Below are 15,865 nucleotides of genomic sequence, written 5' to 3'. Positions count from 1 at the left end.
ACCCTGAGAGCGAGGGGGCGCCCAAGCGAGCTGCTGCGACGTTTCCAGTCGGTGCCCGCCCTCTTCTTTTCTCGCCCAATCTGGAGGTTGCAGGAGGTGGGACCGGCTACCCAGAACCAAAGGCGGGGTGGGGGGCGTGCCCTGCTGGGCGGGACTGGGCTTGAGGGGGCGGGGTCAGCCAGGAGCTCGCCTCCGGGTGCGGGGCGGAGCTGGTGGCGGAGGCTGCCGCCCCGGGGCGGGCTCCTGAATCCCAGCCTCAGGTAACTGGTGGAGGCTGCAACCACTGGCGGGCGGGGACGCCCTGGCCGACTGGGCCTTAGAGTCTGGGATGGCCCTGATTCGCAGTCTTCGGTTCCGCCCTGCGAGGTCCGGCCACGTGGTGGGCGGACCAGGGCAGTTTTGATCCTGAGACCTCACAGGACCCCGAGTCCCGCCCAGAGTCCAGGGCGGACGCCAAGCGGCGATCGCGGGCCAAGACCAGCCGAGAGCGAGGTGGGGGGCCTTGGTGAGGGGTAGCGGGATCTGGAGCTCCCTGAAGTGAAATCCAGGCAATGGGGAAATTTCTTTTCGAGAAGGGCGGCGGGAGTCAACGTGTGGGTTCAAACGTGGCTCAGTTACTTTTTAGCTGTCTCTCAGCCTCTTTTTGCTTTTTCCTCTGTAATGTGTGCATTCAGAGGCATAAACTTCATGGGGCTCCTTGGGGGATTAAATAAGGAACTGTGTTGAAAGTGGTCCGCACAGCGCCTGAAACAGAATGGGGGATCTGTAACGGGGGACGTCCGGGGAACCGCCCTGGGGAGGGGCGGCGTGCAGATGGAGTCCACCTGCGCCAGGTGCGGGGAGGAGTAGGCAGCCACTCGCTTTGCCCCCAGCTCACCACGGCAGGGCAGCGCCATGGCCAGCGAGGGTAGAGAGGGCGAGCACCCATCCGTGACTCTCTTCCGTCAGTACCTGCGCATCCGAACCCTCCAGCCCGAGCCGGACTATGGTGAGCACGCGGCGGTTTCAGGACTTGTGGCGGGGCTTCAGGGGCGGGGACTGTGCTCTAAACCAGGCAGCAGCCTCTATCACCCAGCTGAGCCTAATCTGCTGCCTCAGATGGCTCCTCCACTGCTCTAAGTCGTTCCCTGGGTCAACAGACTTCTCAGCAGCCCTTCCAGTCTGTGCTGCTCCAAAAGTTACAACCGGCGTTTAGATTAGAAAATCTTCCCCCTCACTCCCCAGGACTTGCGGTTGGGGAGGGGAAGCAGAGGCTCCCGGAAGTCTCCTGGGGTTGAACAAAGGCCACAGCCCTTAAGGAATCAGGCTTGGTGCCAGATAACTGTGTGCCTAGGTCCAGTCCACATCCCAGCTGGTGAGCCTTGTGTCTCTGAGTCACTTTCCCCAAATTAAAAAAAAAAAGAAGTATTTAGCTGTGCCAGGTCTTATTTGCCATGTGTGGGAGCTTTCATTGCAGCATGTGGGGATCTAGTTCCCCTACCAGGGATGGAACCCTTGCCCCCTGCATTGGGAGCCTGGAGTCTTAACCACTGGACCACCAGGGAAGTCCCTGTTTTCTCATGTTTAGGGAGGGTAAGGATGACACCTGCTTCTCACTCTGGACTTGCCACCTGGCCTTCCACAAAGGGTCACTGGCCAAGAAACATCTTCCTTGGGGACCAAGATGCAAAGGTCTCTTATGGATGAGGAATTGTGTGGAGGCAGGTGTCTGCTCCCCTCTCTGGATGTCCCCCCATCTCTGCCTCGGCCCGTGGGAGGTGAGGATGGGTGGGGAGGCAGAAGCAGCAGCCAGGCTCTCTGTGTCCCCAGGGGCAGCCGTGGCCTTCTTTGAGGAGAGAGCCCTCCAGCTAGGCCTGGGCTGTCAGAAAGTGGAGGTGAGCGTGCAGCGCTGCATGGGAAGGGGGAGGTGGGCCTGAAGCAGCTTCTCACCCTGCACTGACAACCCCTCCTCCTGGCCCTCTCTAGGTGGCACCTGGCCGTGTAGTGACTGTGTTAACCTGGCCAGGCACCAACCCCAAACTCTCCTCCGTCTTGCTCAACTCCCATACGGATGTGGTTCCTGTCTTCCAGGTGTCTTGGGGGTGTGGGGGTGTGGGAACACAGTGTCCCACAATGGAGCAACCCTTGTGGACAAAGTACAGACCCGCCCATTCAACTGCAGGGCGCCTGCGGTGCTGGTCCTGGCACAGACTTGACCGCATAGAGCATTACTCCACTCTGGCAGACTCTGCCCAGTAGCCATTCCGTGCCAGGGTGGGTTGGGGGCGCTGGTGGTGGAGGTGGGAGGCAGAGATGAGGGATGACGGCTGTCAGCAGCCCTCTTCAGGGCGGGACCACAGTTGAGCAAAGTAGGTCAATGACTACATTTGGGGCTTGGGTCCCTCTTCCTGCCCATGCCCCCAGGAATATTGGAGTCATGATCCCTTTGAGGCCTTCAAGGATGCAGACGGCTACATCTATGGCAGGGGCGCCCAGGACATGAAGTGTGTCAGCATCCAGTGAGTGTCCTTCATTCCCAGTTTCCTCACGGGACCCAGGCGTGATTGGAGAACCGCAAGGCCAAGGAACATCTTGACCCCTTACCTTGGGTGGGAATTCCTGCTATGACCATTGCCTGGATGGGGAGATGGGGACAGAGACTTGCTGGAGTCACCTGCTAGGCTGTGGCGGAGCAGGGCCCAAGGCTCCAGCCTGCCTGCTCAAGCATCTCATGGCTCCCCCCAGCACCCAGCTTACACCCTCTCTCTGCCCCTCAGATACCTGGAGGCTGTGAGGAGGCTGAAGGCTGAAGGCCACCATTTCCCCAGAACCATCCATTTGACCTTTGTGCCAGGTAGGAGTGGCTAATGGGGGGCACCTTCAGGGGCAGGGAGAGCGTGTTGGGGTACCCACCCTGTCTCACATTCTTGCTGCCTTTACAGATGAGGAGATTGGGGGTCACCAAGGCATGGAGCTGTTTGTGAAGCGGCCTGAGTTCCAGGCCCTGAGGGCTGGCTTTGCCCTGGATGAGGGTGAGCAGGGTGGCAGGCCACTGAGCAGCCAGCAGAGAGTAGGGAGGCCGCTAGTGGAGGCTGGGCCACTCCACCCTCTGAACCGCCTTTTCCTCTTCAGGCCTGGCCAACCCCACTGACGCCTTCACTGTCTTTTACAGTGAGCGGAGCCCCTGGTGTGAGTATGCACTTGGAGGGTGGAGATCACTGTGCAGATGGGAGGCTGGGCCACAAGGGACAGGGGCCCGTCCGCCCAGGGCTCCCCAGCACGCTGGGGCCTGAGTAGGCCTTGAACCCAGGACCTCTGCCTCCCAGCCCCTTCCTACTCCGGCGTCTCTTTCCTGAGCTTGAGTGGAGGCCCTAACTGTGGGCAGAAACCAGCTTTACTCTGTGCATTTGGAGGGTGACAGAGCCTGGCCTGAGGAGTTTGGAAGGAGGGGGAAGGCCATGGGCCCATCTCGGGGCTGGTTGCTTTTCCAACCTGTCCCATTCTGAAGCCACCCCCTTCCCCCTGCCTCTCCCAGGGGTACGGGTCACCAGCACTGGGAAGCCGGGCCATGGCTCGCGATTCATCGAGGACACAGCAGCGGAGAAGCTGGTGTGTGGCCCACGGGGAGGGAGTGTGGGAGTTCCCGAGGCTCTGTCCTGGGGCCCCTGTCACATGTCACCTCACACTCTCCTAGCACAAGGTTGTGAGCTCCATCCTGGCTTTTCGGGAGAAGGAGAGGCAGAGGTGAGGCAGCCTGGGAAAGGGCACGGGGCTCTGGGAGGTCATGCAAGGGAGGAGGTGGGGTTGAGCCACCTTTTTATCTGTTCCTCCTCCTTGCTGCCGGCTGTCCCTGCCCCCTCACCACAGGCTGCAGTCAGACCCTCAACTGAAGGAGGGGGCTGTGACCTCCGTGAACCTGACTATCCTAGAGGGCGGCGTGGCCTATAACGTGGTACCTGCCACCATGAGTGCCAGCTTTGACTTCCGTGTGGCCCCGGATGTGGACCTGAAGGTGCCACCTCCACCTGGGTTTGCAGGAGGGAGCCCGGGTCCTCAGCCCAGTCCTCGGGGTCAGCTCACCTCCCTTCTCTTAGGCTTTCGAGGGGCAGCTGCAGGACTGGTGCCAGGCAGCTGGCGAGGGGGTCACCTTCGAGTTTGCTCAGGTATGGACGGGGGCGCCTACGATGGGGGAGTCATAGGAGCTGGGGAGACTGGGTTTGCTGCGTGTCGCTGTACACTTGGTATGCCTACATACATCCTGACATTTCTTTAGCCGTGAGAGACATGTTTGATTAACCAACAAGCATTAGTTGTAGAGGCCACTGTTGGGTGCTGGGGAACACTGGGGAGTGTTTTTGCCCTCAGTTCTTACAGCATGAAGAGAGGAATAGACATGAGTCAAATAATTATTTTATATAAGTATGAACACATGATCCAGGAAAGGGTGGGACCTTATGCTGTGTGGACTTGTAATTGGAGTCTTTGACCAGACTGAGGTCTGGGACCACCTTCTTGAGCAAGGGGCACTTGGGCTAGGATCTGAGGATGGATGGGAAGTGGAGGACAGAGGTCCTTGGCCTGTGGCCTTTGAAAGACTGAAAAAGGGCCTGTTGCTGGACTGGCCAGCTGGATGTCTGGGTAGGTGCGTGGGGGTGTGTCCTCTGCCAGGCACAGCTTACTCTATGAAGAATAGGGCAAGATGCCCAGACTCTGTCCTGATCCTGCCATCCTTCTCCCCACAGAAGTGGACAGAGCCCCAAGTGACACCTACTGATGACTCAGACCCTTGGTGGGCAGCATTTAGCGGGGCCTGCAAAGACATGTGAGCACGCTGGCCAGCCCTCCTCTCCCCTTCCCCTCTTCCACTTTCCTTTGCTCCTTTAATCCTTCCCTTGCCCTTCCTGCTTCCACATTCACCAGGAACCTCACTCTGGAGCCAGAGATCTTCCCCGCTGCCACGGACAGCCGCTATCTTCGCGCGGTGAGCCACTTGCGGGAGGGTGGGCACTGGAGTGGTTCTAAGGTGCTGGCCTTCCCCCTAATAGCTCCCCTCATTCCCTGCAGGTAGGGGTCCCAGCTCTGGGCTTCTCACCCATGAACCGCACGCCCATACTGCTCCATGACCACGATGAACGGCTGCACGAGGCCGTATTCCTCCGTGGGGTAGACATATATACTCGGCTGCTGCCTGCCCTGGCCAGTGTGCCGGTTCTGCCCAGTGAAAGCTGAGCCCTGTGCAGTCCAACCTCCACCCTGGACCACTGCCAAGGAGCCCTCTTCCCTCCTGCCCTACAATAAAGTCTCTGTGGACTGGGGCCACTCCAAAGTACTAACAGCAAGGATGTTCATGGAGCAGGGTTTCAAAGATACTACTTCAGAGATGAGGGACCATACACCATACGCCACGCCCGTTGCCCCAGTATATCAGTAACTCCTTTTGAGCCTCCCAATACCCCAAGTGACCACCATACTCAAATGGTGGACTACAAATGACCACCATACTCAAAAGCCAGTCTTGAGGACCTAGTGTGACTGAATGGCGCTTCACTGGCTGCTCTGAGGACTAAGACAGCAGGCTGAACAGCTGATCCAGGGGGCAGAGAAGACAGCAGTCATACCAGATAGTGCCACCATTGCTTGGCCTCCTGGGGGCCCGTTCAGTAGTGAATGCTGCCCAAGCCTGCTGCTGCTGCTGCTAAGTCGCTTCAGTTGTGTCCGACTCTGTGCGACCCCATAGACGGCAGTCCACCAGGCTCCCCGTCCCTGGGATTCTCCAGGCAATAACACTGGAGTGGGTTGCCATTTCCTTCTCCAATGCATGAAAGTGAAAAGGGAAACTGAAGTTGCTCAGTCATGTCCATCTGTTAGCGACCCCATGGACTGCAGCCTACCAGACTCCTCCATCCATGGGATTTTCCAGGCAAGAGTACTGGAGTGGGGTACCATTGCCTTCTCTGGCCCAAGCCTGCTAGGAACCTGGAAATCCTCAGGCCAGAGTGCAGAATTCCCCTTTCTTCTGGGTAAGCTTGAAGACATGATGAAGGTGTTTGGGTTTTTTCTGTTTCCTCACCATCCTGCCCAGTCCAGCAACCTGTGTGTCCCAATATCCCAGAGGCACCCACCCACTCACTTACCAGGTCCCATTCTTGCACTTCAAGGCCGTATTTCCTGACTTACACACGGTACCAATCCAGGAAGGCTAAAACTCTACTCCCACATAAAACATTGGTACCCACCCAACCCAAACCCTAGTTCCAGCCCTGGGATCACAGACACAGGCTGACCGACAGATCCTGTCTCAGATTTATTTGTACAAATAGCACAGGAGGACACCAGCCCCACGCAGACAGCAGCCCAGGGGGTCACACCAGTCCTTCTGTCCTCACACTGGCAGATGAAGGTCTCTACTCCGGAGCTTTGGTGGGGGCCTGGGCACCCTTGGCAGCTGGAGCCGCAGCCGCAGGTGGCTTGGCCTTGGTTGAAGCCTTGGCCTGGGACTTTGGCCGGCAGAGCCTGAGGCCCTTGGCGATGCGAGCACGAGCGCGCTTCCCCAGCTTGGGGTGAGCGATGTAGGCAAGTCGGCTGAGCTTGCGGCTGCCGCCTGTTGGCATCTTGGGCTTGATCTCCTTGGGCTTCACGAGGGCCTTGACAGCCTCAGCACGTGCACTCATGGCCTTGGCATTGTTGGCCTGCATCTTCTTCAGGCCCTTCTTGTTGTGCTTTTTGGCAAAGCGCATGTTCCTCAGGAACTTGGGGTCTACCTGGTAGACAAGAAAGGTACAGACAGCTGGAAGTGCAGCATGTAAGGGCCAAGTCACCCTTGGTCCCCCTCTCTATAGCAGCACCTTGGAGACTATCAGGCCTACTGGGACTCGAGACAGCATCAAGTCAACCTTAAATGCAAAAATAACCTGAGCCTTAGAAACTATCTGCAGACAAATGCGTACCACCACCCCAAAAGTCAGTAATGCCACCCTGCTAATGCTATACACAGAACATATTTTCAGGGTTACATGCCCAGAGCCCAGTAGAGTTCAAATGCAGGCACAGAAGGAAAGAAGAAATTCCTACAGCAGGATTTTGGTTGAGTCTTCCCCGAAAACCCCTTCAGGGACACCCCCCCACTCCTCCTCAAAAAATGTCAAATACCAAGGTTGGTACAACAGATTCACAGCAAACAAGGTGTTAAGAGGCTGAGAGAGGAAAGAGGAGTAGGGGGAGAGACCAATGGTACAGGGGAGAAGCAAAGTGGAGAGAGGGCACAGTTCTGCTCAGACCCCATGGCATCAGCCTTCCTGGCTAATCATCAGAACTCCCTAGCACAGGGTCAGATCAAGTCATATGGGTGGTCAAAGTGGAATGCAGTGCTCACAAGGTACCAGGCACACACAGGCAAGGCCATCCTTTCCCTGGAAGGCTCTGGGTGACCAAGGGAGATGATCAGACTGCCCTCAGGTAGCAGGTTACCACCTGACCAGGCCGATAAAGGCCAAGTAAAACTTTATTACAGGCCTGGCAGAGCTTGAAGTCCAAGTAGAACGAAGGACAGTTAAAGACATGAGTGAATGAAAGACCCTGTCCATGCAACTGGAGCCAAACAGACACACTCATATGACTCGGTGCACACACTCACCCCCTTAAGAGATTCATATCGTTGTGATCGGGGTTTCTTGATGCCGTTTCTATGCCATTTTCGGGCTGCAGGAAAGGAAAGGAATTAGACCAAAGTAAGAGATTTCCTCTAATATGACAACCATCACAGGTGGCAAGCCGGGGAGAACCATAACGTCCCATTACTTAATATTTGTTTAAGAAACCCTTTATCACTGAATGCAAATGGGTATCTCAAGGCTTGTAAATCTAAACCCCAAAGATAATGCTGAAAGTAACATCAGCCCCATGCCCACAGTAGAAAATGTGCCTTTCCCTGGCCAGTATCCCTAATCCTTGCTAGGGCCTGGAGCATTAGATGAAGGCTGGGCCAGGGAACTTACACTGGTTGTGCGTGGTGTGGTTCTTGGACTTGGCCATGTCTGCACCTGGAGAACGAGAGTGGAGATCAGAGCTGGGGGCTCACCAGACTGGGTCTACCTTTTCGCCCTGATCTAGAAGATCGTGCGGCCAGAATGAGGCTGCAGCACAGACGCATGTGCCTCGATTCACTCTGCAAGACCCGACGCCAAGTCTCCCCCTTCCAAACTCAGGTAAGGGTACCTTGAAACCAACCCCTAGCCGCAAGATTGCGCTCTCCCCCTAAAACGGAATCCTCCCACTCGCATCCACCCGGTGAAAACCCATGAGCACCGCCCCCGCTCCGCGGCCTCCGCTCCTCACAGCCAGGCGCCGGTCTCCCAGTCCTTCCCAGGCCTCGCGCCCCACAGCCATCCAGGAATCACGGATGGCTCCGGATACCGCGCGGCTAGTACTCACCGGGGCCCGCAGATACCGAAGCGCGTGGGACCGGAAGAGAAAGAGGAAGGCCGCGGTGCAGCACGGGAAATAGGCTCGTCGCAGCAGGAAGGCACTACTGGAAAAGCTTCCCCCAACGCTATGAAGAAGGGTTCCTAAGCCCGAAGGATACAATCCAGACAGGAAGGCGAGGCTAACAAGCTGGGCCGGCTCATTCAGGTTTTGCCTCCTATTTTTCCTGGACTTGAGTCTCAGGTCTCATTAAAGGTCTTGAAGGCGACGGGAGTCCTTGAGGAACACACGTTAGGCGGGAAGTGACAGGAAATTAGTGTGCCGAAAACAGTACCCTTGGCTACTGTGGGGAGAGTGAACTGTAGGGGGCAGAGGAGAGGAGGCAGAGCTGTGAGGAATCTGGGACAGGACTTTACTTGGAGCTGAGTGGGGACACCAGGGGTGGATAGGAGTGGATAAAGAAAGACAGTAGACTGGGCTTGGGATGCAGAAGGTTGGGGAGATAAAGAAGGCCAGTGTAGCGCTTCAGTTTCTGGCTTGAACAAGCGGGTGAATATGGTGCCTTCAACAGAAACGGGCAAGAATCGGGGAGGGACAGGGGTCTTGTTGCTTTATTCTGAGGGCGCCAATGGCTCCGGTGTTTATTTTTTTTAAAAAACTTTTAATTTATATTGGAGTACAGCCGATGAACAGTATTGTGAGAGTTGCAGGTGCCCAGCAAAGTGACTCAGCTATATGTATACGTTTATCCTGGATGTTTTCTTTTTAGATGCATTAAATGTGATATGTCTGTTGATACCCCAAATGAGTAAAGCTTGTCTCCTGATATCTATTACCCTGTAAAGTCTTACCCCTACATTTTTTTTCCACACAGCGCTGGGGTCTGAGGGCACTTTTCTTTATTTTTCTGGCCGCACTATGTGGCATGTGGGATCTTCCCCCAAACCAAGGGTTGATCCCCTGTCCTCTGTACTGCGAGCGTGCAGTCCTAACCACTGGACTGCCAGGGAAGTCCCTGAGGGTACTTTTTAAGATACAAATCAGATCTTGTCAGTTAAAATCTGCAAGGACTTCCCCTTGCATTAGAGATGAATTCTTTACCTCCCCTAATCCTGGCAACTCATCATTCACTTCTCTCCACCCCTATGGACTTCTTTCTTTCCTGCCAAGCACAAATACTTTGTTCCTGCTTCAGGGCCTTTGAACTTGCTATCCACTCCACTTGGACTGCCTTCTTCCTGCTCTCTAGATGGTGTCCTAGACTGCCTCTAGAATAGAGACCTTCTGCCCCATCTCCACAGTTACTCTGTGTCCTCTTATTCTGTTTGCTTCCTTCATAGAACTTTCCCAGCCTCTAATTACCTGTTTTATTTACTTGTGTATGTATTCATTGGCTCAAGCACCATGAATTCAGGACTGGTTTGGTCACTGTCATTTTCCATCACCTGGCACAGCACTTGATGTAGAACAGGAGATTAAGAACCCTCGACCCCCATAGCCCCCTCCCCCCCACCACCCTGAATGGACACTCCTTGCACTCCTGGGCAGGCAGTTTCACAGACTGATGGACACATGTTGCAGAGAGTTGAGGAGTGAAAGGGAAAGGAGGATGTGGGGGCTGGACACACAGGCGACTCCTTACTGAAGCATTCCTGAGAAAAGGGAGAGAATGCTGGCAGGTTGAGTTAGGAGAATGAAGAGCAGGCTCAGATGCTCTGGGGGTGACTGAGTACCAACAAAGAAACAATTGAGGGTTTCCCTAGCGGTCCAGTGGTTGAGACCCCACACTTCCACTGCAGGGGGCACGGGTTCAATCCCTGGTTGGGGAACTAAGATGTCACATCCTGTGTGGTGTGGCCCCAAATTTTTTTTTTTTTTTTTTAAGAAAAAAAATCAGTTGAGGCCAGAAAGAAAAGTGTCTCTACAACAGCTAAGTCCTTGAGGGGTGCTGAGAACAGGCGGACCAAGCTGGTGGGAAGAGGTGGGGACGATAGGATGTGGGAGTGGTGCAAGGCCCCAGGGTGTGGGAGAGGTAGGGCCGGAAGTTGGGGCAAAGAGGGGAAGGGTATTTTTGGTTTTGGGGTTTTTTTTGGCCATACTGCACCTCTTGTGGGATCTTTATTCCCTGACCAGGGATTGAAACCACACCCTCAGCACTGAGTCTTAAGCACTGGACTGCCAGGGAATTCCCAGAAGAGAAGGTTTTTGACTCTCACACCTTGAAAAAGGGAAGCACACAGGGTAGGGGCTGGCAAAGGAGGCTGTGACAGCTTAAAAGGAACCAGGCTGCCCCACTGTGTGGCTTTCCAACTGGCAGGAGCTTTCACAGCTCCTAGAAAGTGATCAGTGATACACGCTGAGGACTTGTTGCCAGGTTGTTTTGACACTGGCAGAGTGAGCAGTGAGCAGAGAGCCATAGCCGGACGGGGAGGCAGATTCAGAGGTGGATGACAGCCATGCAGTACCCCTGGAGTTGCTGTGGGGATGGGCCCAGGGCAGAGTCCCAGCTGAAGGGCAAGGGAGGAGCCAATGACAAGGATGAAGAGTTTGGGCTGTGATCTGAGGGGACCGTTTTGGGGGCTAAAGGGAACCATGATCGGGAGCCATTGGCCTGCCATGCATTTCATAGTGGGAAAAGATGGTAGGGCCAGCCATAGGTATAAAGAGAGAGTTTTCCTACCTAGCTTCCTTTCTTTTTCCCTTTCCTTCTCTCCTTCTTCCTTTCCTTTCTTCCTCTCCTTTCTTCCTTCCTCCCTCCTTCTTTATTTCATTCCTTTTTCTTCTTCTTTCTTCTTCCTCCTCCTTTTCATTTTCCCCTCCCAATCTGTCTCTTTTTCTCTTCATAAATGTACAAAGAGCGTATACAAGCTCTTCTGTAACCTGATTTTATTCATTCAGTCATAACCTGTGGACATCTTTTCCTTTTCGTGAAAACCCTTTGTAATCCTATTTTATTTTACACACTTAAAAAATCTTATTCTGAGAGGAGGTCGATAAACATCACCAAATGTCAAAGCAGTTTCTAACACAAAAAAGGTGAAGCCCTCAGCCGTTCCCCCAGGGACTCACCCTCTGTCTGTGCGGAGGCTTCTGTGGCATAGCCTTGGGCAGAGCTGCTAGCTGGACTCAGCAGAATGCCTGTCAGCCAGGTCCCTTGTGCCTTGGGCACAAGTCAGACATGTGAGGCCCCTGTGACCCAACAAACCTTGGTCTGGGTGGGACTGGATGTGATGCGCCTGAGCCTTGTGGCCTGCAGAGGCGTGGTCTTGTCCAGGCCTTGTCCAGCCACAGCCCAACCCACAGCCTGAGTAGGATCCACTGGGACCTACTTATTGAAATTTACAGGGTCAGAGACATCTGGGGTTATTTTTGCTGTGCTTGGCACAGTGCCAGGGTACCTGTGGGGACCTGATAAATGTTTGAGGAATTAAATGTAAATACTTCACAAATCGAGGCAGATGCTGAATCAGTGGGCAAGACATCAGTCAGCCTGGAGGAAGTTCACAGAGACAAGTCAGTTCTTTTTTTTTTTAATTATTATATTTCTGGCTGTGCTTCGTTGCTGCCCAGACTTTTCTCTAGTTGCAGAGTGGAGGCTACTCTGTAGCTGTGGTGCGCAGGCTTCTCATTGTGGTGGCTTCTCTTTCTGAAGTGCAGGCTCTGGGCTCAAGGGCTTCAGTACTTGTGGTGCTTGAGCTTATTTGCACTGTGGAATGTGGGATCTTCCCGGTCCAGGGATCAAACCAGTGTCCTTTGCATTGTAAGGCAGATTCTTATCCCCTGGACCACAGTTCAGTTCAGTTCAGTCGCTCAGTCATGTCTAACTCTTTGTGACCCCATGAATCGCAGCATGCCAGGCCTCCCTGTCTATCACCAACTCCTGGAGTTCACTCAAACTCACGTCCATCGAGTCCATGATGCCATCCAGCCATCTCATCCTCTGTCGTCCCCTTCTCCTCCTGCCCCCAATCCCTCCCAGCATCAGAGTCTTTTCCAATGAGTCAGCTCTTCACATGAGGTGGCCAAAGTACTGGAGTTCAGCCTCAGCATCATTCCTTTCAAAGAAATCCCAGGGCTGATCTCTTTCAGAATGGACTGGTTGGATCTCCTTGCAGTCCAAGGGACTCTCAAGAGTCTTCTCCAACACCACAGTTCAAAAGCATCAATTCTTCGGCGCTCAGCAAGGGAAGTCCTATATGTAAACTTTTGGATGATGGCCATTCTAACCTGTATGAGGTGAAACCTCATGGTTTTGATTTGTATTTCTCTAATAATTAGTAGCGTTGAGCATCTTTTCATGTGTGTGTTGGCCATTTGTATGTCTTCTTTGGAGAAATGTCTATTTAGGTCTTCTGCCCATTTTTTTGATTGGGTTGTTTGTGTGTTTAATATTAAGTTGTATGAACTGTTTGTGTATTTTGGAAATTAACCCCTTGTCAGTCGCACTGTTTGCAAATATTTTCTTCTAGTCTGTAGATTACCTTTTCATTTTGCTTATGGTTTCCTTTGCTGTGCAGAAGCTTCTAAGTTTATGTCCCATTTGTTTCTTTTTGCTTTTATTTCTATCGCCTTAGCAGACTGACCTAATAAAATATCGGTATGATTTATGTCAGAGAATGCTTTGCCTATGTTCCCTTCTAAGAGTTTTATGGTGTCATGTCTTATATTTAAGTCTTTAAGCCATTTGAAGTTTATTTTTGCATATAGAGTAAGGGTCTGTTCTAACTTCACTGATTTACATGGGGTTGTCCAACTCTTTTCTCTGCAAGGAGATCCAACCAGTCCATCCTAAAGGAGACCAGTCCTGGGTGTTCATTGGAAGGACTGATGCTGAGGCTGAAACTCCAATACTTTGGCCACCTCATGCGAAGAGTTGACTCATTGGAAAAGACCCTGATGCTGGGAGGGATTGGGGGCAGGAGGAGAAGGGGACAACAGAGGATGAGATGGCTGGATGGCATCACCGACTCGAGGCACATGAGTTCGGGTGAACTCTGGGAGCTAGTGATGGACAGGGAGGCCTGGCGTGCTGCGATTCATGGGGTCGCAAAGAGTCAGACATGACTAAGCAACTGAACTGAACTGTCTAACTTTTCCAACACCACTTGCTGAAGAGACTATCTTTGCATATTCTTGCCTCCTCTGTTGAAGATTACTTGACTATAGGTGTACGGGTTTATTTCTGAGTTCTCTATTCTGTTCCATTGATACATGTATCTGCTTTTGTGCTAACACCAGGCTGCTTTGATTACCACAGCTTTGTAGTATCATGTGAAGTCTGGCAGGGTTATGCCTCCAACTTCATTCTTTTTCCTCGGGATTGCTTTGGCAATTCTGGGTCTTTTATGGTTCCCTGTGCATTTTAGGATTATTTGCTCTTGTTCTGTGGAAAACGTCATGAGTAATATGATAGATTTGACATTAAATCTGTAGATTGCTTTGGGTTGTATGGCTGCTTTCACAGTATCAATTCTTCCAACACAAGAGCATAGGATATCGTTCCATTTCTTTGACTCATCTTCAGTTTCCTTTATCAGTTAAACCGGCTAATTGGAGTAAAGCACTGAACACTGTGCTGAGTATACATTAAGTGTTTAGTCATTGTTCATCCCAGCCACACTGTTGCCCATAAGGTTCCTGAGGAGGCAGACATGGCTTAAGGGAAAATGTCAGTGTCAAGTCAATGAGTGAGCACAGGTTCCAAGGAAGGTTCAGGATGGAGGGCCACCACAGTCCTCAGGGGTGCTGGGTCCCCTCAGTCCTGAAGTTACACAAGGACAGAGACTGCCAGTGTGCCCAGACAGGAGGAACTGGAGTGGCTCGTCAGAACCACAATGTTTTAGGAGAGAAGACTGGGAGTCGGAGAGGAGGCCCCTGAGCACCAGGTTAAGCTTTGGATCTGGTTGAAAATTCCTGTGAGAGACCACCTGGTTCTTGTAGCCCCAGAGGGCAGAGCTATGGCCAAGGGAGGCAAATACCAGCTCCACGGATGAGGGTCATTTTTGCAATCAGAATTTCTTCCACACCATGGGCTTCTCCCAGAGTGATAAGCTCTCAGGTATTAGAAATTACTGGGAATAGAGGTTGAAATATGGGATGGAGGGTGGGAAACTATAGCTCTCAAGTTCAGTTTCCTCCAAAAGTCTGGGGTCCTAAGCTCCTGGAAGAAGAAAAGGTGGTGGGCAGTCTGCAGTGCCAGGCTGGGGCCCAGGATCTGTCAGGAAGAGAGAAGACAGGCCCCACAGAGGCTTGGGGGTAGCACATTCCTCCAGTCACTGAGACACCTTCACACCTTCACCCAGGCCACATATTCCCTCTGGGGGGTTCCTGGCCATGAGGTGATGGGACATCTCCAGCCGAGAATGTTAGCCTGTCATCCACATGGGGGCAGCACAGGACCGCGGATGGAATGGGGCCGCCAGTCGCCGCCCGAGCACCCGTCCTTTGGGAAGAAGCCCTTTGAGCCTTCAGGCCCTCTCACACCCCAGCTTCTAGCACCCATCACCCCCATAAGCCCCCCCACCCCCACCCATTCTCAGCAGGTTCTCTGTGTAGGTTGACTCTTCCCTGGCTCCAGGGTGTCCCACCTAAACCTGGATCCCAGAGAGGGATCAAGGTAGACAAAGTGGAGCCTGTGGGTGTCCCTGGGAAGCCCCTGCTAGTTTACATCCGAGTTATTGGAGGTTATGCCTGTTGGGGGTTAAAAGAATAGGTTTCCATATAAGACTGACTTGAGTTCAAATTCTGACTGCTGCTTCCCAGTGGAGTGACTTCACCTCTCAGAGCCTCAGTCTCTCCACCTGTGACAGTGGGGGGATGCTGAGCAGGCAGGAAGCCTCCCAGGTCTGGCTGAGCATTTCCTTGGGAAATGCTTAGAGCCTTGGGAGCTGCCAGGGTTCTCATCACCCTATTTCACAGACGAGGAGATGGAGTCCTTGGGCCTGACTTGCTAGAGGTCTCACAGCCAAACAGAGAGCTGTGCTAAATCACTTTAGTCATGTCCAACTCTTTACGACCCTATGGACTGTAGCCCACCAGGGTCCTCTGTCCGTGGGATTCTCCAGGCAAGAATCCTGGAGTGGGTTGCCATGTCCTCCTCCGGGGGAATCTTCCCGACCCAGCGATCAAACCTGCGTCTCTTATATCTCCTGCAATGGCAGGCAGATTCTTTACCACTAGCGCCACCTGGGAGAGCTATTGTGGTCCAGATGCCCCCACCAGGAACATGGGATGGTATGTGCCCAATGAGGTCCTGGAGGAAACCCTGTGATACTGACAGGTGACCTGGGAGAAACCCTGGCCTCTGCAGCCAACAGATGCTCAGAGTAGCGGTGTCCACTGTGCTGGCTCTGCTTCCGCTCAGACCCACCGGCCCCTCCCAGAAGATGCCTAGAAAGGAGGGGGTGTTGGTGGTGGTGGCAGTGTCCCGGGGAGGAGGGCAGGATCCTCTCCTGCCAGCTTGGGC

The 15,865-nt window shown here is 53.5% G+C and overlaps 2 protein-coding genes across 4 annotated transcripts; one reads left to right on the top strand and one right to left on the bottom strand.

The window, feature by feature from the left end:
• The first annotated feature begins 197 nt into the window (after positions 1–197).
• Positions 198–5,308, top strand: ACY1 (aminoacylase 1). Of its 2 annotated transcripts, none has more exons than XM_061396811.1 (15): positions 198–492; positions 873–988; positions 1,810–1,874; positions 1,966–2,070; positions 2,404–2,498; positions 2,757–2,833; positions 2,922–3,011; positions 3,112–3,168; positions 3,515–3,588; positions 3,674–3,723; positions 3,847–3,991; positions 4,074–4,142; positions 4,722–4,801; positions 4,900–4,960; positions 5,044–5,308. In XM_061396811.1, the coding sequence occupies exons 2-15, from the start codon at positions 895–897 to the stop codon at positions 5,206–5,208; spliced, it is 1,227 nt and encodes a 408-aa protein (XP_061252795.1). In that variant the 5' UTR covers positions 198–492; positions 873–894; the 3' UTR covers positions 5,209–5,308. The 2 variants fall into 2 exon arrangements, with proteins under 2 accessions (XP_061252795.1, XP_061252796.1); XM_061396812.1 differs by having other exon boundaries at positions 358–505.
• Positions 5,309–6,270: 962 nt separating this feature from the next.
• On the bottom strand, positions 6,271–8,494 carry RPL29 (ribosomal protein L29). 2 transcript variants are annotated; one of them, XM_061396823.1, is made up of 4 exons: positions 8,410–8,494; positions 7,974–8,018; positions 7,613–7,677; positions 6,271–6,740 (listed from the first exon to the last, which is right to left on the bottom strand). In XM_061396823.1, the coding sequence occupies exons 2-4, from the start codon at positions 8,008–8,010 to the stop codon at positions 6,384–6,386; spliced, it is 459 nt and encodes a 152-aa protein (XP_061252807.1). In that variant the 5' UTR covers positions 8,011–8,018; positions 8,410–8,494; the 3' UTR covers positions 6,271–6,383. The 2 variants fall into 2 exon arrangements, with proteins under 2 accessions (XP_061252807.1, XP_061252808.1); XM_061396824.1 differs by lacking the exon at positions 8,410–8,494 and adding an exon at positions 8,314–8,332.
• Between the last annotated feature and the right edge of the window lie 7,371 nt (positions 8,495–15,865).

This window comes from Bos javanicus, chromosome 22, assembly GCF_032452875.1.
Source record: "Bos javanicus breed banteng chromosome 22, ARS-OSU_banteng_1.0, whole genome shotgun sequence".
NCBI lineage: Eukaryota > Metazoa > Chordata > Mammalia > Artiodactyla > Bovidae > Bos > Bos javanicus.
The sequence above is the reverse complement of the archived record's forward strand: the minus strand, read 5'-3'. Positions and strand labels throughout refer to the sequence as shown.

Coding starts and splice junctions, on each gene's coding strand:
- RPL29 (XM_061396823.1), bottom strand. CDS start 8,010: ATGGCCAAGTCCAAGAACCACACCACGCACAACCAGT. Junction 7,678..7,973: donor CCACACCACGCACAACCAGT/GTAAGTTCCCTG, acceptor CCTTTCCTGCAG/CCCGAAAATGGCATAGAAAC. Junction 6,741..7,612: donor GATATGAATCTCTTAAGGGG/GTGAGTGTGTGC, acceptor CTTGTCTACCAG/GTAGACCCCAAGTTCCTGAG.
- ACY1 (XM_061396811.1), top strand. CDS start 895: ATGGCCAGCGAGGGTAGAGAGGGCGAGCACCCATCCGTGACTCTCTTC. Junction 3,724..3,846: donor CGGGAGAAGGAGAGGCAGAG/GTGAGGCAGCCT, acceptor CCCTCACCACAG/GCTGCAGTCAGACCCTCAAC. Junction 4,802..4,899: donor AGCGGGGCCTGCAAAGACAT/GTGAGCACGCTG, acceptor CACATTCACCAG/GAACCTCACTCTGGAGCCAG.